This window comes from Osmia bicornis, chromosome 5 (assembly GCF_907164935.1).
Source record: "Osmia bicornis bicornis chromosome 5, iOsmBic2.1, whole genome shotgun sequence".
Taxonomy (NCBI): Eukaryota; Metazoa; Arthropoda; class Insecta; order Hymenoptera; family Megachilidae; genus Osmia; species Osmia bicornis.
Window position 1 is genome coordinate 9,699,330 of NC_060220.1, and position 22,178 is coordinate 9,721,507.

At 39.3% G+C, this 22,178-nt stretch overlaps 4 protein-coding genes and 1 long non-coding RNA gene across 12 annotated transcripts in view; 2 read left to right on the forward strand and 3 right to left on the reverse strand.

Annotated features, from left to right (window-relative positions):
• LOC114878149 overlaps positions 1-10,522 on the forward strand; it is a 32,705-nt gene extending 22,183 nt beyond the window's left edge. For all 3 annotated transcript variants that reach the window (XM_029191610.2, XM_029191611.2, XM_046285871.1), the window contains 2 exons: positions 7,708-8,038; positions 8,123-10,522. In XM_029191610.2, coding sequence (XP_029047443.1) covers positions 7,708-8,038; positions 8,123-8,254 — 463 coding nt within the window. In that variant the 3' untranslated portion in view covers positions 8,255-10,522. The remainder of the gene's footprint in view (positions 1-7,707; positions 8,039-8,122) is intronic.
• Positions 8,425-13,210, reverse strand: LOC114878152. Its single transcript, XR_003789707.2, has 2 exons — positions 13,074-13,210; positions 8,425-13,013 (listed from the first exon to the last, which is right to left on the reverse strand). It is a non-coding gene; the product is annotated as an uncharacterized LOC114878152 (long non-coding RNA).
• On the forward strand, positions 10,628-14,198 carry LOC123987813. The gene is made up of 3 exons (XM_046285872.1): positions 10,628-12,688; positions 13,117-13,403; positions 13,481-14,198. Exons 1-3 carry the CDS (start codon positions 12,656-12,658, stop codon positions 13,686-13,688), a joined length of 528 nt encoding a protein of 175 aa, XP_046141828.1. The 5' UTR covers positions 10,628-12,655; the 3' UTR covers positions 13,689-14,198.
• Positions 14,199-14,299: 101 nt separating this feature from the next.
• LOC114878146 lies at positions 14,300-17,345 on the reverse strand. Of its 4 annotated transcripts, none has more exons than XM_029191604.2 (7): positions 17,020-17,345; positions 16,099-16,316; positions 15,763-16,005; positions 15,439-15,699; positions 14,960-15,352; positions 14,724-14,875; positions 14,300-14,620 (listed from the first exon to the last, which is right to left on the reverse strand). In XM_029191604.2, the coding sequence occupies exons 1-7, from the start codon at positions 17,192-17,194 to the stop codon at positions 14,386-14,388; spliced, it is 1,677 nt and encodes a 558-aa protein (XP_029047437.1). In that variant the 5' UTR covers positions 17,195-17,345; the 3' UTR covers positions 14,300-14,385. The 4 variants fall into 4 exon arrangements, with proteins under 4 accessions (XP_029047437.1, XP_029047438.1, XP_029047440.1 ...); XM_029191605.2 differs by having other exon boundaries at positions 15,439-15,696; positions 17,020-17,342; XM_029191607.2 differs by lacking the exon at positions 17,020-17,345 and adding an exon at positions 16,476-17,001.
• Positions 17,346-20,702: 3,357 nt separating this feature from the next.
• LOC114878151 lies at positions 20,703-21,411 on the reverse strand. Of its 3 annotated transcripts, none has more exons than XM_029191615.2 (2): positions 21,304-21,411; positions 20,703-20,951 (listed from the first exon to the last, which is right to left on the reverse strand). In XM_029191615.2, the coding sequence occupies exon 2, from the start codon at positions 20,945-20,947 to the stop codon at positions 20,795-20,797; it is 153 nt and encodes a 50-aa protein (XP_029047448.1). In that variant the 5' UTR covers positions 20,948-20,951; positions 21,304-21,411; the 3' UTR covers positions 20,703-20,794. The 3 variants fall into 3 exon arrangements, with proteins under 3 accessions (XP_029047448.1, XP_029047446.1, XP_029047447.1); XM_029191613.2 differs by having other exon boundaries at positions 21,146-21,344; XM_029191614.2 differs by having other exon boundaries at positions 21,133-21,344.
• Positions 21,412-22,178: the final 767 nt, after the last annotated feature.

Consider the following 22,178-nt stretch of genomic DNA (forward strand, 5'->3'; position numbering starts at 1 on the left):
TCACTCAGCCACCCACAAATGCGATGAAAGAAGATTGTAGGGGGAAGTGAAAACGGAGTAAAATATGATTATCGATTATCGAGAAATCTCGTTCGTTCTACTATCCTCGAATGAGAGCCACTATCTTTCTTGTAATTAGCTCCCTGCGTGCAACACCGCTGACCCCCGTGTTGCTCTTAATGGACCGGAAGTGACGTACCGTCCCCTCGATCTCTCTTTCTCTCTTTTTTTTTCCTTCGTCTTTGTACGCGGTAACCTTTCTCTGTCGAACGCTATTGCGCTTCCACCAATTTACTTGCCATTCCTTGCAACTCTGTTACGTGCATGCACGCAGAATGTAGCTCGATATAGACATCGTTAACGGAGTAACTGTTACGCGTCCGCGCGTGCCATTTCGATCGCGACGCGATCGTTTTATGAATCATTTGCTGCTCGATCGTTCTATAAGTCTTTCTTTCTTCTCATCCGTTTCTCATTTGGTATCAATTTGTCTCTCGCCGTATCGTTTTACCGGTATGGTGTACATTTTCACGTATGAACCTGCTCGCTGGATATCTGCTTACACTGTGCAAAGGAAGATTCTCGCGAATGATAAACGAGGGGGCGAAATCTTTTGATCGATCGGCTGAAATATGTAAATTTCAGGCTTCCGGGTGTAAGGCGTGTCCGATAGAATGAAATATTTTAGTTTGCCCAGTGTCACGTATTCGAAAGGTGGACGATCTCTTACCTGTTTGGACGATAGAACGTTCTCTCTTTAAATAACACGGCCCCCTTACGCAATTCGTTTATATCAAACGTTACGAAGAAAAGAACGCTACCTTGGCTTCGATCTGTTCCGTAATTGTTGCTCCAGTTGTTCGTTAACCCATTTGATACGAACGAACCGGTGAATGTATTCGTTAACCCTTTCATTGTGTCTTCGAAAGTAGACTATTGATTGAGTAGTTAAGTAGATTCACACCTTTCTGAAAGCATGAAAAATTCATTATTCATCAGGTTTTAAAAAGCAATTTTCAACTGTGACGAAAGGGTTAAACGGAGGCAGCAACAAGTGTTTGGAATTCAATAGAATCTATAAATCCGTTGATCGATTGATTTGATTAAAATTTGAACAAAGTATACTGCGCATAATAGAAATATTGCGTTTGTAACGTACTATCGATTCTAGTTTCTTGCTTTACGCGCAATTAGCAACAAGATTTTCGTCACAAGCTGCGACTTACGTAACCGCAGTGTTCTACGTATCACCTGCAACACATGTTGATTACGTACTGAAAACGCGACATCGATGAGAAAACATTCCGTAGCAACGTTTGCAAAAGCCATCCCATTATTTTTCTCTCTATTATCCGCCTTAGCCTACCGTATAAACTGTAAGTGGTTATCTTCGTCGATTGCGTAGTTCACCACTTCTAACGGCAACCGAAGATAAAAGACCTCTTTTTACGCGGTTTCGCTTTCCATTGTATCCTGTTCTTTAAACATAGAGATTCATAGTCTCTCGGTGAAATTCTTTTCACGATTAACTTTACTCTTTACACCGTAATTCTGTTCCGTTGATTTCTTCTCGGTAAGGTTTCTCGTCTTAAACGCGAAGAAATTGCTTGCGGTTACGTAAAGTCAGGCTTTTATTCAGAAAAGTGGAACCGGAACTACCATACCCGGTAAGCAGATTTACGAGGGTAGTGGCTTCGATTCCCAGTGGCCTAATTTCTACGTTACCTCGTAATAATTGGGACCAAGATTCGAAATTCCAGGAAGAAAAATCCTGGAGATAGGAATAATAATGGAGCAGGAGTCGCATAATGGGTAGCATGGGTGTGGGTGCGATCCCGGTGCTCCAACCCCTGTTTCTCACAAATTCCTACTTCCCCACCCTCTATACGCGGCTGTATCCGTCAACAATCGTACGATTCGCACTCGAAAGCGTATCCATCTTCCGGTGCCAGTGCCAAGGCAGTGTCAGTAATACCGTTTGTCCTCGATGGTAGCCAAGTTGAGCGAATGTACAAATAGCATCGGCAATGGTACTATTAGCAGTACCGCCACCACGAGGCACACTAGGTACTAGATGGAGGAAGGCGGAAGAGCGAGGAAGAGGTTTCAGAGGCGCACGCGGCAGGCGGGAGGAGGAACGATCGATATAGCGTGGGTGGATGTGCAGAGGTGCGGTAGGACAGCCGCCAGTTGTGCTGTCGGCTGCATCAGCGAAGAACCGTGCTCCGCTTCGAGGTGCATCGCGTTTCCTCTTTGACCCGTTGTCGCGTCGCGTTGCACTCTGCTATCTACCCTCCGCGTGCACCCTTCCCTCGTCGCGTCTATCAATCGCATACGCGCCCACTTTCTCCGTCATCTATCCTTGCCGAATTCTTCGATCATGACGGTGTGACCATTACGTACGGGATAGGGGAAAAACGTGTCAGTACTCGATCGCGCCCTTTGGGGGGGCATTCCGGAAGTGGAGGAATCGCTGGCTGGATCTTTGCACCTAGAGTACGCTCGAGTCTTTGGGAATCGCGATTCTTTTACGTGGAATTTTGTGCTTGTAGGAATGACTTTTGATTATTCGCAGTTTGCACTCGAAACTATGTTGAGAAATAGCAATCGAAGCGCCCTAACATTTTTGGGTGTGAATACATTTTTTAGAACTCACGTTAGAGACGAACATGTGTTCACCACGAGAATTGTATTTTTGCAGTCGATGCAGGTGAAAACACGCGTTACTTAATAAGGAGGAATGAATGCAGAACGATCGAGTTTTATGTTAATCGATAGACACATAGTTTCGAGCAGCCAGTAAATCTCCAGATACGCAGACCGAGGACACTGTGGGCTTCTTCAAAATAGAAACCAGCAGCATACTGTGAGCAGACGCGTGTCTTCGCGGATACCAAAGATAGAATCCAAAAGAAAAGAAAAATTTCCCAACGGCTATGATCCGTCTATTCCAAAGTAAACACCCAGAGATCGTGATGTTAATGAGAAAATGTTGCCAATCTTTCTTCCTAAACTTCCACGTAACTCTACAATTATTATGGCTTCTTGAAAATAGAACCTAGCGTTCTGCATTCCGTGCCTTCGTGGAAAAATAGCTCATTAAAATTGATGACCCTTCTAAAGCAAGTACGCTAAGATCGCCAAGTTAAGTTGAAAATCAAAGACCAAGATTTCTTCAATAGTGGCGGCTCGGAAAAGTCCATTTTCGAATTTCGTTACATTTAAGTTCCTCTCAATTTCACAACGATCGATCGATCGAAATTTTCACGTTTCAATTTCTGAACGATTCAAAATGCTGCAGTTTTGAAAATTCGAAACATCTACTTTTGACGGCGTTGGTTCGAGGGCAGCGTGTTAGTACGCAATTTGGTAAAATAGCCGGTGCAAATTGGCTAGAATAACGAGAACCGGTGGCGGCCGGGCCGAGTCGACGGGTCGCCGTGATGGAAATATCAATTGGTGTATCGCGTCGAACACAGTGCCCTACATGTCTGTTTATTGGCGGCTCAGTGGAGCTTCGGCACTCGAGTTTCCCTCTTGTATTCGTCGCGGCTGAATTTTCCTGGTCACCGAGTACAGGCGACCACGCAGTCGCGGAAAAGGCAACCGCAGCCTTACGCGATGGCGCAATCGTACGCACCCATTGCACCCACTGCTCGCTACTCTCTTCTTCCTTTTGTCTTTTTTAACAAAGAAATCCCACTGTCCTACATTTTCAAATATCTTGGAAATATCGAAACGACACGCGTAAACATGACTACACGAACGATTTATCGATATTTTTAATAGAAATCGCAAACTCGCGTAGGGGTAGATGGCAAACAATGGATTAAACTGGAACTCGTTAAAGAGAAGCCTGTAACGAGGAACGTGACCCGAGCAAGCGACTGGAAACGATTCAATTTTCTCTGTATTAAGCGGTCGAATCGAAAGTACGACGCGTGCTCGACTTCAAAGAACGACACAATTCCATTTATAGATTATAGTAATGTTAATAGATTTTGCCTTGGTAAATCTCGCAGATATCACGGTTCGTGCATATTTTAGTAGTCCATTGCCTCGATGTCTGCAAACTTTTATAAAGGTGATACACCCGTTCCCCGTCGAATAACAATTTTCTGTATTAGGAATTTGTGTCATGGTTTCGCGTATAGGATAATACCTTCCCTAGAATAGCGAAGACGACACGCGCGAGAATTCCGCGTCCAACCATGACCCATATATGCTCTCACCCTCGTGTCGCGTTACCCTTGGCCAACCCCATCGCTGGAATTGCCAGCGACAAATACGAGGCGAACATTGCGCGTGTACTGAAGCCGCAACACGTATTTTACCTCTGATGGTACCGAGGTCGTGCCGCTCGTTAATCGGTATCTTGAAAATGTCAGCGCTCGAAATAACGAATTCGCGAACCGGGTGCTTCCAGGCCGATGGTTAGGCAACAAACATACGAGGCTTGAAGCTTAATCGCCTTGATATTCGAACCCGTTTCAAAGAACTCCGTTTCTTGATACACCAAATGTTCATCAAACTTGCAGTAGCAACACGTTAATCGGTACGATTACAGCGTATTAGTGCATACATGCATTTTTCTCGGTGGCAATCAACGTATTAACGGAATTAAACGATGGAGTACCTGTTTCCTAGGTACATCTTTTTATTTCAACGCAAGTATCACTTGATGTTACGTGTCGGCAAGGCGTTAACCCGAGTTTCTTGTACGAGATCCCGTTTCTGTCACGAGATGTTTTTTATGGAAAAATGTCGGTGTATAATTAGCCGGTAGCATCGAGCCTACCGTTATTTATAACAACAGGAAGGAAAGATACCGCGACTGTTCCGGTCGATAGAACACGATCAATGGATAAACCGATACTTTTACGGGGTTTGTATCCTTCTGTAATTGCCGTGGTACTGAACATGTAGGTTGACGAGCTTCATGCTTTTCAGTCAAAGCCAAAAATTAAGTAATTTTTACTCCAAGATTCGAACCCCTTTTATTTGCAATACTTTGTAAAAGCAGGGATCGGATAAAGACGGGTTTGTCATCGGGGTGCACCTACATCGCTGAGAATTGACTTCTGAGGAAGCCGTACATCGAGTAACGGTTATAAACAGAATCGGATCGATGCCGGCTTGCGTCTATCAGCTTGCTCTGCTTGCACAACTAATTGCAAACGAATGAAAATCTGTTGCGCTGCCTCGTGTCTTCGCTTCGTCAAACGTTCGGTAGAACCTACTCGTGAGAAACTTATTGCCTCGATTCTTCATCTCGGAATCTTGATTTATTCAAAGTCGTGCGTCGAAGTTTGTTATTTATCAGAAGGCTTATTATCATAAGAGATTAATTTCTCCTCGACGATAACACACCAGAAAGGAAGCTCGTGTCGGAGGTAAAAAGGTAGACAGCAATAGACAGCACGGGAATCGCGTAGGGTAAATAGGTCGAGGATTTCCGGGAAATAGGTCAGCTTCGACTGGCGCGGATCGATGCACAGCTTACGCGTTTCGTTACGATCGCCTATGGAATCCACTGCTTGCTCTCTCTCTCTTTCTCTCTTTCTCTGCTGTTTATTTGCACTGATCTTTGCTCTATATCCGTTCGGTCGTAGCACAGATTCCTTCCACTATAGCGGTTGCGCTATGCAAAAATTATAGTTTGTTCAGAGATGAAGGTGGAGTTGCGAGGAAGTTACGGGGTGGAAATGATCCCCTTTCAAAGGTCCTCTAGCCCAGTCCATTTCATCGTCGAAACTTTCTCGTGACCTAATAAAGTTGGAAGATGATACTCCAGTCTCGTTGGAAAAATCGAGTCATCGTCGAAAGATCTTTTCCTGGTCGATGGAACGCGTTTCCTGAAATAACAAATCGGGTGGTCGCATTTAGTGACAACTAAAGAAGAAAAAAAGGGGTTTTCGGGGGATATATCGGTGGGAGTTGAAGCAAGAAAGGAGGGGGCGGGATGACGAAGGTGGACATGGGAGAGAAAGACGAGAAGCGATAGTTGCAAGGATCTCCCGCCACGATTCCGCTTAAAAATAAAGTCTTACGTTCCTCTTCGAGTTGGTTCGCGCGCAAAATCACACGCGAGTTCTGTTCGCGACAGGGTCGAGGAAATATTACAACCGATAGGGTCGAACGTCGATTAATAACGTGAACGATTCGAGAGACAACGATGAACAATTTTATCAGCCGGTCTTGCTAATGTTCGAGCGTGTTAAAATGTTGTCTTGATCGACTAAGAAACGGAAAAAGGTGAAGTTCAACGTTGTTTCGCAAGATAAAGTGTCCGATGTTGATATCGAAAGGCGTGGATTCGCGAGCGCGAGCAAAATGACGACCACCCACGGAGGGCACGTGTATTACGTGATCAAGGTACCAAAGGAAACGGATGGCAATGAAAGGTAAATCATTTCGTATTTTTTCCTTTTCATTTTTCCAACTGGCGTCTTACCAATCGGAAGGAAAATCCTTCGATTTCGTCAGTATCCTCGATGCCGTTCATCTTCTTCAATTTCATTTCACTATTATTTGGACTCTTAAAACTTTCGAAGCGTGCCTCGTACCCTGTTATTTTTGATTCGTATCACTGTGCGATAACCTTTAAGATATCGTCAAAATTCGTCAAGAGTCGCAATTCACCGACGGATCGAAAGTTCGAGTGGAAGGAAGAAAAATTTGGCCGATTCACCCGAAATGTATCGCAGTCGGAGCAAAACAGTTACCTTTGGCTCCTTTCCTATAGGTAGCCGCATGCTTTATTTTCGACTCGTCATTGACGTGGATCGTGTGGATCCTATCTATAACCACTACTTGTGCGTTTAACGCGTCTAATTGTGATGCACTATGTATAGTATATTCTGCGTGTTATCCTCGGGTATTCTCAATTGCCTATGGTCGAATTCATTATGTGTCTCCCTATACGGTGAACTCTGCATACTAATTAGATTGCAATGCGTTTCATGATACGTGACATCGAAGCTGAAACGATAATGTGTAAAATGTGTAAAACTACTAGTAACAACTTAGTCGATGATCACTGAGCAAATTCACGATAGCCACATAAATAACGCGACTGCTTCCTTGACCAGACGTTGAAAAGCTTCCGTTTGTCGTCCTCTAAATCGACTACATACTTCTATCTCCATTGTAGCGAACCACGACGGAACTACGAAGATTAATCGTAGCTGGAAGAAGCGAAGGAAGCCGGTGTTCAGTTTCGCAATATCGAACATTATTAGTCTGGTTGGCCGTATTCCAACAGTTCCGGCCAGCCCACTAGCCATCACTTTGGATAACGCTATTGTAAAGTGTCGTTAGATAGAAAATTGTAGGGAAACAATACGTGGATGATGATGATGATGATGATGATGATGGTGTTGATGGAAAATCCGATCCGTTCTCGTTGGAACGATCGCGTGTTCGTTCGTTACACGTGAAATAGCGAGGAGGGGAAGGAAGATGGGCTGCAATTAGGTGCAACTCAATATCGTGGCCAATGTCACGGTTAAGTGGGAGTGGCAATTATAATTGAATCTAATTTGCGGTTACGTTTTAGGCTCGAAAAAGAAGGAAGTATTATGCAAAAACAAATTGTTCAATTGTCATTTGACAATTGGATCGGTACGATGAAAATCTGAAATCGACGTACCGGTGTCATTCTGTTCACAGGAACGAAAGTCTAATTAGAGGAATTTTAATTTCCAGCACGGATAGTGGTTGGGATAATCCATTCAGACCCGATGGCGACCTTTCGAGGGAAGCCGACGAGATAGTGGAATTGATAAAAGGTGGAAAACCTATCACACCGACCCCTGGACAAACAGCTCCGCCGTTGCCAGGATGCGAGGCGGTAACCAGCAACGCGCAAACCACCCTCGACCACGATTCGTGTTCCAGCCCTTTACTGAAATCATCGGCGAACTCGACGAATCGACATGCAAACTCGTCGCCGAAACCTGGCCAAGAAAACGGAAACGCCCATAGCACTCCGATGAAAGGTGCAACCGCGAACAAGCAGCAGCCTGTCAACGAAAAGGTGACGTTAGTCTTTATTTTGCAATTACCAATATTTCGATACTCCCAAACGTTTAATTAATCGATCGATGGATACATGTTACAGGTTGCCCCGTCGTCGAGAGCAGCTACAGTTGAAGTAGCTAGAATGACGGCACAGGGACCAGGCGACGCTTCGCAGGTCGAACACGTCACCCTGAAGAAGAAGCCTAAATGTAAATGTTGTGTTCTGCAGTAATAGACGAAAGCTTCTCTAAACTATGTCGCACGGAATATCCCAACCAACTCGGCCGACGATTTTCCGTCGTTGAAAATGGATCGCGACTTCTAACGTCAACGATCGTTGTCTGTCGGTTCGCCTTTCTCAAGATATTCTTGCTTAACACGGCGACGAGCGTTGCGTGGAAAACGCAATGCTTCCTATTCCTATCCCTGTGAAGAAACGACAAGAAAAGTCGCGTTTTCTCTTTTGAATACACGAATTTGCGAGAGAGAAGGATACCGTGTACGAGAAAAGTCATTTCGACGAATTACTGGGATTCATCGTCGATCAAAAAATCGACGTAACAGTGAAGAAGGATACCTGATCATGCGTAAGCAAAGAAAAAAAAAAAAAACAATGAAAAGCACCGAGCCTCTTGATAGCCTTTCAGAGACAGTGAAGGAGTGTCTATAAAGTTAACACAGACTATATTAAAAAGGAGAGAATAAGAAACAAAAAAAAATATATATATAAATATACATAAAACTCTATATTGTAGATACAGAAATGGTAGTTGTATAGCTTATAATGCTTTTACTATTGTGGTTAATTACTGTCAAAATTACCGTGATTTCAAGAATGACCGATGACGCGAGCGTGAAAGTCCGCAGCAAGTTGCACACAAGAATTATGTTTCAAACTTTATCAAAAGTTAACAGAAGGGGGGGGGGGGGAAATGCTACTATACTTCGTTGGACATCGATCTGTATGTAATACCAATAGATTCGTAGACTCTCGTTTTTACTAAAACTCAAATCTCTATATGCAACTTTTACGAAATTTTTTAACGTTAAAAAAAAAAAGAAAATGTAGAGAAGGGTACGCGTGGATCGTGTGGCGCGAGACTCTATACGAAAAGAAACTTCAGGTCTCTGTATTTTTTCGACAAATCAGAGTACTAATTGTCCGTTATGATCGCTTTTTCTCTTTGGTCGCTTTATATTTTCTACACCTCGCATCGAAATAAACGCAAGATAAGATGATGATGATTTATATGTAAATTAGGCGAGCTGGCGCTCAACAGTCCAACCGCGTGGGTAACTATTCAGGATCGTCGTACGAGATTGTGTAAATATCGTGATATTTTTTGAATTGTACGCGTGTGATTGACGGCGATCCGAGCTGTTCAGACAGGAAAGAAACGGATAAGAGACGATTTTTCCTCTGTGCTCTACGTGAAAACAACTTCTCGATTGCTGCAGTGGCACAAAGAAACGCGTCGACGCAAGGGAGAATCAGCGCGCTTGTAAATGTCGACGCACGAACGATCAATTTTTAAGGAGAAATGTTTTTAATCTGATGACTAGACTTACGGATGTTTATGTATTTATGATGTATCGAGAAATATAGAAAGATATATTCAAGATGCGTGGTACGTATAAGAAAAGAAAATGTGGAAAAAGCTGGGAAATAAAATGATACTTTTAGATCCCTTTGCTACGAAGGAGTTAACAGAAGAAAACCCCTTAATGATGCTTATTTATGATCCAAATGATGGATCACAAACCTCAAATTACGGTAGAGAACGTGTTAAAAGACAGAATATAAAAATTCCATATTTTCATAGACATCCGCAGTCTATCAGTGACCGCGTTTACACGTACGACGATTATTATTTATTGCTTCTCTGCCAAACGCGTTTTTATTTCAATACGTCCTTTTCGCAGCTTGATCGATTTTTATTGTTCTATTTAATCGTGTATTGTACATGGCGTAAAATTAAAATGAAATGCGGTTAAACGCGCCTGTTCATGAGAAAGAGATTTACGACGTACATATATTTGCAATCATTGTTGATGTTCGTCGAAAAGTGAAACCGTTGATCGGTTCCGCTCGTAATTAACTATTGTAAGAAAGTTTTGAGTATCGCGTAGTTTTTCCGCTCTCCTTTCTTCGTTGCGGTAACGATTGAAAAATTCGAGTTGCGTGTTGCCGAAGAAAGGAAGAGAAGAAATGAAGTAACGCGAGTTTGTTTTAAATGCGCGAATGATTCGAGTGTTTGCCTGTACGAGTGCCTGTATTATTTTTTAATACACATATCCGCGTATTTTTCCTAGATCGCCGGGGCAGAAAACACAGATATTTATGAAATTACGCAGCGATAATAGTTGGGGTGACGGATGTGTTTGGATTACCAAGAGTAAGAGTGAGAGAGAAAGGAGGCAAACCTTTATTTTCATTCATTGTACGCAGCTGCAATGTATGTACGGTACAGAGTGTAATATAAAGTTGTAAGTAATAGAAGATCCTGAATAATTTACTCGCGTGTCCTCACAGTTTCGGAACAAGCGAAATGAGAGTGAATCTCGAAGAAAGGAGCTTACCTATCTACTTTCGTGTATGTTACAGGTTTACACGCTCGCGTATATGCACGTTAAACATTCATATGTATACTGTGCGTGAAGAGGAGAGAAAAAGAAAATATCATCCTTTTGAAAATTCCATCCTCGTTCGTATTTTTTTTTTTTTTTCTTTAAAATGGAAACATTAACAAAGCCGATCAACACCATCGGAATTAAAACTGTTAAGGCTTCCTTGTACGCTTTCCCTTGTGATTTAAGCTATCAATTTTCACTCGTGTTATATCAAAACTGTCAACTTTAATCCTTTCATGCGAACAAAATTATAAATTCTCCCCTTTCACCTTTCAAAAATAGGATTCAGAAATGATCCAAGTATTACGTTGCTCATATTTGAAAAATTGTCCATCTGTTCGAGTTAAGTAGCAAAAAAAAATTTGAGAAAGGAAGAGAAAGTTTGACAACTTTAAAGACAAACTTTCTTTGTTACTGCTGAGCCTACCAATATCCACCTGAATTACTCCTCTTCAGGGAGAGAACCAGGGACAGCTACGAAACAACGTTTCGAAAAGTCAGTGATGTAAATCACCGTGGACGTATCTTCCTTCTAAGCAACCAAGTCCTTTCTCTCCTCGGTAATCGATTACGAAATCACTGAACCCCCATAAACGTTCGATTCGCAAATACACGTTAATGCTCTCGAAGATAGGTCGTTTAAAAATTCGAAACAATTTTCGAACCTTTTTGTAAGTTTCCGAACAATACCATCTCTATCAAATTTGAACGTACTTCCGGATCGTCATTAGTTTAAGTAGACCGGGTTTGAGCCCGGATGTTCAGAGCATTGCCTCTTTAAATTGCAACCCGTTTCAGCAAAAAAAATCAAACCTCAACGATATTTCTCTTCCATATACGTATGTAGTCGTTTTACTAACGATCAACCAAGAGAACAACGACCCTTAGATCTCATCTTCGAAGCGTGCTCGACTCCGATCGATGATCGCGATCACTCGAGAACAGAAGGAAAGGGATCGCTCGATCAGCTACCGGGCACGGAATGCGATGGGTTTGGTACGAAAGCACGGAATAAAATGGTAAAATGTCAACTCGACTCTGTTCTACCTACGAAAGAGCAAACGCATCCTATTAGCGGTGCAGAGATCGCATTGTTTGCCCGTGTGCCCTTAAAAGAGCTAAATCTCATCCATCGTAACGACGTTGGCCTTTGAATCGCGTGGCAAACGGATGGCGATAAATCGAAACGTCTTCGCGCAGCTGGGAAGAAAAATAATTGTGAACGCGACAAGCGCACCACTGTCCCAGCTAGAGATAAAACTATTCTACCTGTTGTGGATGAAACGTCTTTACGTTCTTCCGTGGGATTTCTATCGTGTACACAGATACTAATAACACCAGTGTCAAGATGCGTACACGGATCAGATAATAAATTTCTTTGCCAATTTGACACGACGCTTAGACGCGGCTATACGTATTACCCTGACGATCTTAATTTGCAGCTTCTAGTATCTGGACATTTTTCAACTTCATAAATAAAATTATTCAATCCTCTTCATTCCGTAATTGCTTGTCTATCTTGTACGTTAGATTCATAATCTTGTTAATACCAAGAGTCCCTTAAATTCCACTGGCTTATAAGTACTCCAAAATAAGGCCGTAGATATTGAAAAAACGCTACAAATGTATTTTTATTAACATTTTAGCTACCAGTGTCACATGTACCTGTAACGGTAATTATCGTAGAATAAAAAGTTAAAAAAACAAGAGTAGAAAACTCCGCTTGTAGTTTAGGAATCAACAGCGTCCGGATAGTGAACGCGAAGTTTATCTGATGCTTCGTGAGGATCGTCGATTTCAGAGGGGGGAAAAAAGTCGTCCTTGTACACATAGTCGAGTATGCTGACGGTATATATAAAAGGTGGCAGAGCTGAAGGAGCACAGATGTTAGCGGCTTCTGAAATCCATCGATACAACCGTCGCGAATCGAAAAGTCGCGTGCGTGTGCCTCTCGGGGGATGCCATTTCAAGTGTCGTCGGTGTTACTTGATCTCTAACGACGATGACTTCTCCGGAAACTGTGTTTCGATCTCTGGTACGTTTAGAATCCGACTCCGGATCGCCAACGTGCCGTGTAACAACTTGAACTTTTCGATCCTCAATCGAATAAGGGATGCAAACGAGTCGGATCGGAAGATGTTTCACTTTCGTTTCGTTCGAGCGAAGAGTAGCCAGTTCGAAGGTTCAATTAAATAGAAAGTGTCCTTTCGATTCAGTTACGTAGACCGATGTAATGCGCGCAGAAAAAGATGATTAGATTACGCTTTTACCGTATGCGTACTAGCATCGGTCGTGAGGTCACCGAACGTCGTTGATTACCTCAGGCGAAAACCTCGCTTTTCCCGCGTCGAAAGGATCGCCTGAAATTGTATTTCAAACAGTTATCCGTGACTCGTGACACGCGCTATAGAAAGTTCAACCTCAACTTTTATCATCTGATCGTTACGCGCTTGGTGTCTATAGATCCTCTTGCTGGTGGTTCTCGGCAGCTGGTGGTGTTGTGCCGGCGAGAAGCTATCGCCAAATCAAAAAGCGCCTCAGTTTGCCCGTGGTTCCGGTGGATTGATTCTTGACACACCGTACGATGATAACAAGGCCAGAAAAACACCGGTTTCGAGTGGAAACGTAGTACAGGACGGAGTACAGAGAGATGAGACAGAAATGCTGAAACTCGTGGACGGTGAACTGGTACGAACTGTAAAAGGAAGCTTCTCTTACAATAGTCCTGAAGGCCTTCCAATTTCCGTCAAGTTAGTTGCAGCTTGTTCCTTTGAACGGTGTTTATTTTCGGTGAAAAACAGCTGATTTTTAACTTATTTTTTTAAAGGTACGAAGCAGATGAGAATGGAAATAGAGCCAGTTTCAAGTTTGGTACCGGTGAAACTGGTGCTATCAGTGCGGGTTCTTCGACTCGTCCTGGACAAAAACAAAATGGTAATCGTGGTGGTCAAACCCAACAAGGATCAAAGGGATCGAAAGGTAGCTCGTACCTACCGCCCAATGATGCAAACAGAAGTTACTTACCGCCAAAATAAAATTTTCATTGTTATTCCAACCAAAGCTTCAGCCTAGCTTTAGATGCTCTGATTTTTCAGAAACATTACCTCCTTGAAATCGTAACAAAAGGTACGTCTCTGTTTTTCGCAATTTTCCGGAATTCTTCGACATTGTATATTCTGGTATAGTTGTATATGTTAATCTTCTTTCGATAAGTTCACAATATTTATCGATCGTAACACTCTCCAACAGAGCACTCGAACTAATCAATGATTCGTAAACCGATTTGCATATCAGCTTTGTAGAAACGCGATTGTTATTAGCGTATCATTCAATGTTCTCTCTCCTTTTTCAAAGGGACTGTTTAGCATTCGAGTAACTAGAAAATAATAGGCAAACTAGTTGGTTTCACTAGTTGCTACATTAACTTTTTATAAAGTAAAAAAATAAAATATATTTTTCCATATACAGCCGTATTAATTTTACAACCTTCTACTCATTGTCAGTCTAATAAGTACACAGTCTTGTTTTTATCTTTTCCCTTTTGTTTCTTCCCACCGAGTGAGAAACAGAACAAAAATGTTTTCCAATGGAATCAAAGTATGCTACTGAAATACTGTTCTGGCATATATTAGTTTTCAGTATTTTGAATTGTAAAAAACATTTATTTTCGTGTAATTTGATATTTTTACAAAGCAACAAAATACTTGATAGATATCGTAATTCTGTTAATATTCATCTTTCAGAACCACGGTAAGTGGTATAACCAAACGGGCTCAATAGTACCGGTATGTGATAGTGACCGGCAGGATTTTTTACATCAAAAACAATCTCAATGAACGGGTACATTGTTTCTATTCTTCTTAATGTAAAATACTTGTCGACGTCAAAATGAATCTTGTAACGTCCGGCCGTGAAATGTTTCATGTTATCCACTAAATCTACACATCTGCCATTTGGACTGGTATTGCTAAAAACACGAATCAATTTTGTATTTTTATTCCTTTATGAAAATAATATTCATTCGAAGAAATGAATATAATGGAAGAAACGATATTTTATTTAAATAATACCTTTCGTTCAAAAAAGTCCAACGACCATCCATCAACTTATACAGACTGACTTGCAAACCTCCCACTGGTAGACCTTTACTCGTATCCATAACGTGAGTAGAAATACGGGGCTTCTTAATTAGAGGGGACTTAAAATTCTTTAAAAGCACATGCTGAAATAAATTACGACGCTTAGAAACCCCTCTTATAAATATTTTATTCGTTTAAAGATATATGAAAGCGAAAAATTGGCATACTTTTTTTACATTTTGATAACTAGTACTTGCTACAGCCATTTGATCTTTATTTATCTGGACGCCCTTCGTGGCGTCCTCTACTTGATTAGCTGCAATTGTAGGTTTTTTATCAGCCATGATCAAAGTAGGAAGTTTATTCTTTAATTTACTCAAGACGTATTGAGTACCAGGTTGGAATGTGCCGCCTGTTAAAGTTAAAGTTTTACCACCCGACGTCAAAGTAATCGTTTTATTTTGTGCGGGCGCAATAGGGATCGTATTCATAGGCTGAAGCACACCTATCGTATTAGACGTAGGTCCTGTCGAAGTGTTTATTTGATAAGTAGTACCTAAAATAGGTAATGGACACGCCATTACTATTCCCGAATCTCCGTGCTGTTTACATTCGTCTTGCTAAAACATCAATAGTTACTGTAATTTTGAACGTGTACTTTTAGCAAATTATAGAAAACGTTAATTTTATTATGTATTATATCTACCAATAATTTCCCAGTTTTTTTATCTAATTTATTGTCGCCTCGTCGAACCGCTCTTTCATTTTCACGGGTTTCTTTCAAGGATTCTTCCTTAGTAGAATCTTCTGTGTCAGGAAGAATTGACATAACTTCCATCTCAGGATTGCTTTGGTCTTCTGACTCAACAACCATTTCCAACTGTACAGTATCTTGATTATCTGCTTCTTCTAAATATTCACTTTGCATATGATCCATCGCTTCGGTCAAAGAATCCTCACACTGCTTCTGGGCATTTGGTCGTTAATATTACAAATTCTCAAATGAAGTACATTATTTACGATAACTTACCACTCTTTCTATTTTAATCTTTTTCATAGAATGCTTGACATCTTCTTCGTCTGAAGGTACTTGAATATGCGTTACTTCTTCCTCCTCCTCCTCTTCTTCTTCCTCTTCAATTTTACCACCAACATCTTCATTTGGATCCTTGATTTGTGTTTCATCCAGTTCATCGTCTGTTTCTAATCTTTCAACAACGTATTCTACCTCATCCTCATTTTCTTCTATTTCTGTTTTAGCATACTCAACAGCCTAATATCCAAATGTTTGTTTGAATGATGGGGATAAATTTGCATATATATATATATATATATATAAAAATAAAAAAAAAAACAGAATACAAACCTCAATTTCGTCAACCTCTTCTACTTCAACATCCTCTCCCATACTTGCATTTCTAGCTGCAGCCTTCTTTTTTTCTTCCGCTTCGTGCAATAAGGCTGCACGTTGATGCTTCATCGTACATGTGTGTTTTAATAAAGAAAGACGATGCGCATGAAGATTTTTTTTGCAATACAAACAATAAGCACGTGTCGGTTGAAACGGTACAGATGTCAACCATCCTATAGAAAAACATCGCGTCAAACAATATATCTATTTACAATTTCCCGCCTATTATTTGTTCTTTCGACCGATCACGCCACGATACCTTAAATACATTATTTCACTAAATACATTTTAACCGTATGGTGATATCTACATTCGTTATAATATATAGTTACCCGTGGTAAGTTTACTGGTAACTTATTAAAGCTAGTAATATGGTTACACAGTATTATAACAGTATTCAGTAATGTTATATTCAGCGCGACAGACAGCTTCGTGTTTCCCGCATAAATCGAAATAATAAAAGTTCGAGCAAAACACAACGTGGTTGATGATATATTCAACGTTTACTAATATTCTTAAATCACATTTCGTATAATAATATACACATAATGGCTAAGTAAATCTGAAGGGAAAAATAGAAGTATCTTGTTTACTGGAAAACATCTGATATCATAAAAGGTATCCACTGATGGTCAAATACATGTGACAGAAAGAAAACTCAATGTTAGGCGGTAAGACTTCTCTAAAAATAATTTACTTGCATGAATCGAAAGCGTCATTGGTTAAGACCGTGACGAAGCATAGCAGTCACGACTGGCGTATACATGTGTATATCCAGCGTGGCACAGTACATGTTACAATCTTGTGAGGATACAATTTGCCTGTTGTTAAAAACAAGCTATCTTGGAAGTTGCATTGAACGATAACAAGGTATACCTTTAAAATCGGGCATTTGTTCCCATTCTTTGCGATATCGTTGTGTATAGACACGCGTCTTAGCATGGCTGATTTTCCCCGTTGGGGTAAGACGCTGACCCGTTGCTGTTAGGAAACTAGTGTTTAACACCGTTTCGCTCTTTGTAATTATTGGCGATTGCCACTTCTGCTCCATTCTCTCTAAACCAAGACCGATTCGAAATCGCCCGGATCTCAAAATACCCAAAATCGTAACACAAAATCACTAAATAGTTTTTTCCACGATAAAAAGGGGAGGGGGCACAAGACGAGCACCGAGATCCTCGCCTAGCCTAGTACCGAAGTTAACTCCCTAGCAATGGCGGACAACTGCAACGCTGCAATGATGCACCCCCTAACCCCACTTCTCGTCGCTATCGCACTCGCGAAACGCAATTTTACACTGACGTACAAACAGGGATTGCACCCCTCTTTACTTGTCTCGAGTTTCTTCTACTAAAACTGAATTTCTTTTAGTTTTTGATATAACATTTCTCTCTAAATTTTCAAATAACATTTTTTCCTTTCTTTTGTCTCTTAACATACTATACATCTTTAGAAAAATAAAGTAACGACTTTTGTAATCGTAAACTCAGAATGCACATACGTTACTGTTTCGAGCAATGCATACGTAATAATTGGTCGAATCGATATGCGCGCGCACTCAAGCCGATACTCCATATTAGGCGGGGAAAAATTTTAATTGGTTATACACAGGAAAAGTACAAAATACTTCGTGTTAGAAATGAAATACGAAATATCTGTTACCTATTCATTGCATAAATTAAACGTTTTAAAATATGATGATATAAAATTAAACAAGATAATTTTATATTATATTTTTGGGAAGGTCTTAAGCGCCATCTAGATGGCCCTGAATTAATGAATCAATAACTGCGCCCTCTTTACCGAATAAACGTCAAACGATTACAAATATTAGGTTCTGATTTACCAATCCATCCACCGGCGGTCGGTAAGCTGTCGAGTAGTTTCCGTCGTTTTTACATAGATGGCGCTGAAATCGAAATTTGAAAACGAAGCCACGTCCAGTTTTATCGCATCTGTAGTTGCTTCAAGTTGCTTACCTTACTCCTATGGCTAAGAAAAACGAATGATTGTTAGCGACTCCCTGTGGCTCGGGGTGAGTAGAATACGGCCACGGTATCCCCTGCCTGTCGTAAGAGGCGACTAAAAGGGGGATGTAAAGGAGATTCCACGAAAACTGTATTGCGAATAAGAGCGAGATACAAAAGTATAGCATAGTGGACAGGATAAAAGATTCAAAAGTATAGGAACGCAAACAGATACGGCACGTGACCTCTTCGATTCGGGACGTCGGTATTACAGTAGTTTTTTCGTTGGGCCTGGTGGAGCTACTAGCGTGTTCTGTTACGAACTTGAAAGAATTGAAAAGTGTAGTTCCGTAAACCCCTGTTTAGGCCCATTTTTGCCAGTAATGTCAAAGCGTTACTACATATTTCCACCGACGAGATACTGTTAAAGACTGCCAACCCCTGTGTTAAAGTTCGGCACGCCAAGTGGGCCCAGTCAGTGGGCCTGGGGTACTGTGTGTGCGAAAGGTGTCGTAGTATAGCATGCGATAATTGAGGTGGCGCTTAAGTCAGTTTCTGTTCGGCCTAATTTTCGATGAAACGTTGACTGTTTTACCGACGCGGAATTCGAAGTTCGGCTTCCATGCTAGCATTGCTAAAATGGATAGTGTACAAATAAAGTTAGGTGAACGAGACGATATTTCAGATACTAAAAAATGTAAATGTGACTATATTGAAGAAAACATGCAAAATTTAAGAAATTGTGTAACTATTGAAAACACTGTTGAAGCAAATTATGCTAATACAAATCAGCCAGTAGGTGATACAACAAATAGTTTTTATAGTTTATCTGGTATTTGTAAAACAAAATATGAAGAAATGTGCCAGGAGCACAATGTACATTATCAAAATGAAAATCATAAAATACATAAATTAACACCAATTAATGAACAAAATGAAGATTGCAAAGACAGCATCACAGATCTGTGTTATCATGGCTGTAAAAATGGATGCTCAGCAACTGTACCAACACCTCAAGAAGTTAGTGAGAAAGTATTTAAAGAAAATTGGTTGCAGAAGTTAGAAGATATAAAACAAAAAGAAACAGTATTGAGAAATAAAGAAATAACTTTACAAAATCGTGAAAAAGCATTACTTAAAAAGGAAAGAGAAACCAAAATTTTGGAATCTCTGTGGAAACATAAATTAAAACAACTAGATTTATATTTTAAAGAGAACAAAGACTTACAATATTTACTTACAGATAATAGTACACAAAAAAATAATTCAGAGTCAGCAAATAATATGCATTCTAATAAACTATATAAAGAGGAAGTTTGTATAAATGATAATTTCCCAGAAAACATAGATAGTATAGATGTAAACAAACGAAATTTTCGTACACAAAATAGTTCAACACAACATTTATTATATAATAAAACTGAACAGCTAAGAAAACATACAGATAACATAGGGATCATGTATAAGGGTTTACATCATGAAAAAATTAACATTTTGAGTTCTTCTTGTCTTCCAATTAACAATGTATCTGTAGCAAAAAAAGTAAAAAATCAATCAGATTTAAGAAATTCAATAGCTGCAAAGTCATCTTACTCTAAATGTACCTATAGAGATAATAACAAAGCAAAAAAGTCTTCTAAAATAGATTATAATGATTTAGATACTACATTATCTGCTGATATAGGTGATTCTTCCTTTGTGCAAACTTCTCAAAAATTTAATCCTGAGATATATAGAAAACCATACATGTTCACACGTTCAGCCAGTGAACGTCATATAAAATATACAAATAATAAAAGTAATCCAAATCTTGAAGCTCAGAATTTAAATTATCCAGATGAAAAGTCTGAAACACTTACTGGAATAGCACAAGGCAAGGTGTTAGAAAGAGTTACTAAAAATATTGTTGCTTCAAGAGATAGAAGTACAAAATTTCAACATTATGGTTATATGGATCAAAACATGGATTCTGTAAATAAGATGTGCGAAGTAGAAAATGAGAGAATATACTCGTATCTCAATTTGGAAACTGGCAATAAATTATGTTCATGTCAAAAATTGAATAAGGATTTGAAAGATAGACCAGTATCTTGGAATGAAGAAACAAATGAATGGCTTCAAAAAAAAAGAAAGGCTTATAATATGATGATCAATAAAACACATACAGAAAATAAAGAAAACTTTGAGTGTAATACTAAAATTAATAGTAAATCAGAAACAGGTGTTAAAAAGAAAGATATTAAAAATAGAATATTTACTATATTTCGTTAATTCAACAGTAGAAAAAAAATATTTGTGTTCATGCAATGTATTCATGTAAAGAGAATTGTATAAGCCTCTGATTTTAGAAGTAAATTCATAGATTACACAAGATATAATTTTCCATAAAATAACTCAACATAGAAAATTCTACAACATTATAGTTTTTGTAAGTTTATTGTTTAATGTAAATTATATATATATACAAGAAAATTGCATTGCTTACTTAAATTACTAATTCATCAAGAATAAATCATGGCCAAGATGGAGGTTCTCCAGGTTTTAATTCTCTTCCAAATAAAGCTGATTTATCTCGATAACTTGTTAGTCTATCAGTTTCCAGCCTATTCACCACCCATCCAAGTGAGTATCCAGCTACCATGCAAGCAACCAAGTTAAGATATGCTTTTGTAAGTCCTGCCATTTTAGTTCTTTAATTGTAATTCTTGTTCAGCTAACTGTTTTTTCCACAATCTAGTATGATTCCAATCTGCATAAATGGTAACTGCAGTGAATGTAGGAAAAAATATTACTGCCCAATACCGTTTAATTATTCTTCGGATGATAGATGCAGCCATGAAACTAAAATACAAAAGAGATATTAACTATTAGACAAACATATTGACTTATAACCTATGTTTATGTTAATATGTTACACTATGTCATATGAAATGAAAATTCATTTCCTTATAGATTTTAGAAAGTTTATCAAAATATTTAGAACACCCATACTATGATTATGAATGATATAAAATGAAAATACCATTATTTCGTACATAAGTTTTTATATTCTCCGACTTCAAGTTAAGTTTAAATAAGTACCCGTACTGAATTCGTATAAATGTCATACACGATTTTAATTGAACAAATTTTTTAACCGTGAGTATTTGTCTTAAACTTTTAATAGAAAAATTTTTTTAAGAATCTAACAAACCTGATACACAGAATTGTAAATTACATGACGTAATATGATAAGCTCCACCAGTGACTACAGAGGTAAAAGATTGGACATGCCTTTGTTTTTGAGGGGTTATAATTTATGGGGTCCCAGAAGCCCCATGCTGTGGCGTCGCTGCGCGTTTCCGCTTCCTGCGCTCTATTTCAAATTGTTTATTTAACTTTTATTCAGTTGTCCTGACTGGCTTTTGTTCTTCATCCTCCGGCATCGAAACACGTCGTTTTTAATCGGAGCTGTGATAATTTCAGAATCGCATTCCTTGTTAAATTTTCTCTCGTGAGATTTCCTTTTTAAAGTGCATTTAGAGTTCCCTTGAACTTTAGTGTAATATCTGTATAGTTCCAAGTTAGTTGTGTTTCGCGTTTGAACGCCTTCGTCTTATTGATTGATTTATCTTTTGTGATTCTTGTTATTGTTAAATAACAATTATTTGTTCAGATTGCGATTAAATCGAGACCAATTTTATACATGAAGTATGGTGAAGATAAGAAGAGCACGCAATTACCGACTGAGGTTTCTTACTGAGCACTTGAACTACATTACCATCACCCCACACTTTAAAAATACTTAATTCTAGGCGGTCTTCTCAAAATATAAGTTCGTCAAATAATTATTCTAATAATTTTTCGGTCTTGTAATATATAAAACAACACCAGCATTAGATATTATCAAATAAAAATATTAAAATATTAAAAGTAATAATAATGTCGTTTGTTATTTTGAACACTGCTTATATTTATTACTTATGTACAATATTTCATGTACGGTATTATAAACATATTATTATACCAAAAACTTTTAAGACAAACAAAATTTGTTGAATAATCAGAGAATTAAGATCACAAAACTTC

Coding starts and splice junctions, on each gene's coding strand:
- LOC123987813 (XM_046285872.1), top strand. CDS start 12,656: ATGACTTCTCCGGAAACTGTGTTTCGATCTCTG. Junction 12,689..13,116: donor AAACTGTGTTTCGATCTCTG/GTACGTTTAGAA, acceptor TGGTGTCTATAG/ATCCTCTTGCTGGTGGTTCT. Junction 13,404..13,480: donor GGCCTTCCAATTTCCGTCAA/GTTAGTTGCAGC, acceptor ATTTTTTTAAAG/GTACGAAGCAGATGAGAATG.
- LOC114878146 (XM_029191604.2), bottom strand. CDS start 17,194: ATGGAGCAGAAGTGGCAATCGCCAATAATTACAAAGAGCGAAACGGTG. Junction 15,700..15,762: donor AGATTAAAATAGAAAGAGTG/GTAAGTTATCGT, acceptor CCAAATGCCCAG/AAGCAGTGTGAGGATTCTTT. Junction 14,876..14,959: donor GTTATCAAAATGTAAAAAAA/GTATGCCAATTT, acceptor AATTTATTTCAG/CATGTGCTTTTAAAGAATTT.
- LOC114878151 (XM_029191615.2), bottom strand. CDS start 20,947: ATGGCTGCATCTATCATCCGAAGAATAATTAAACGGTATTGGGCAGTA.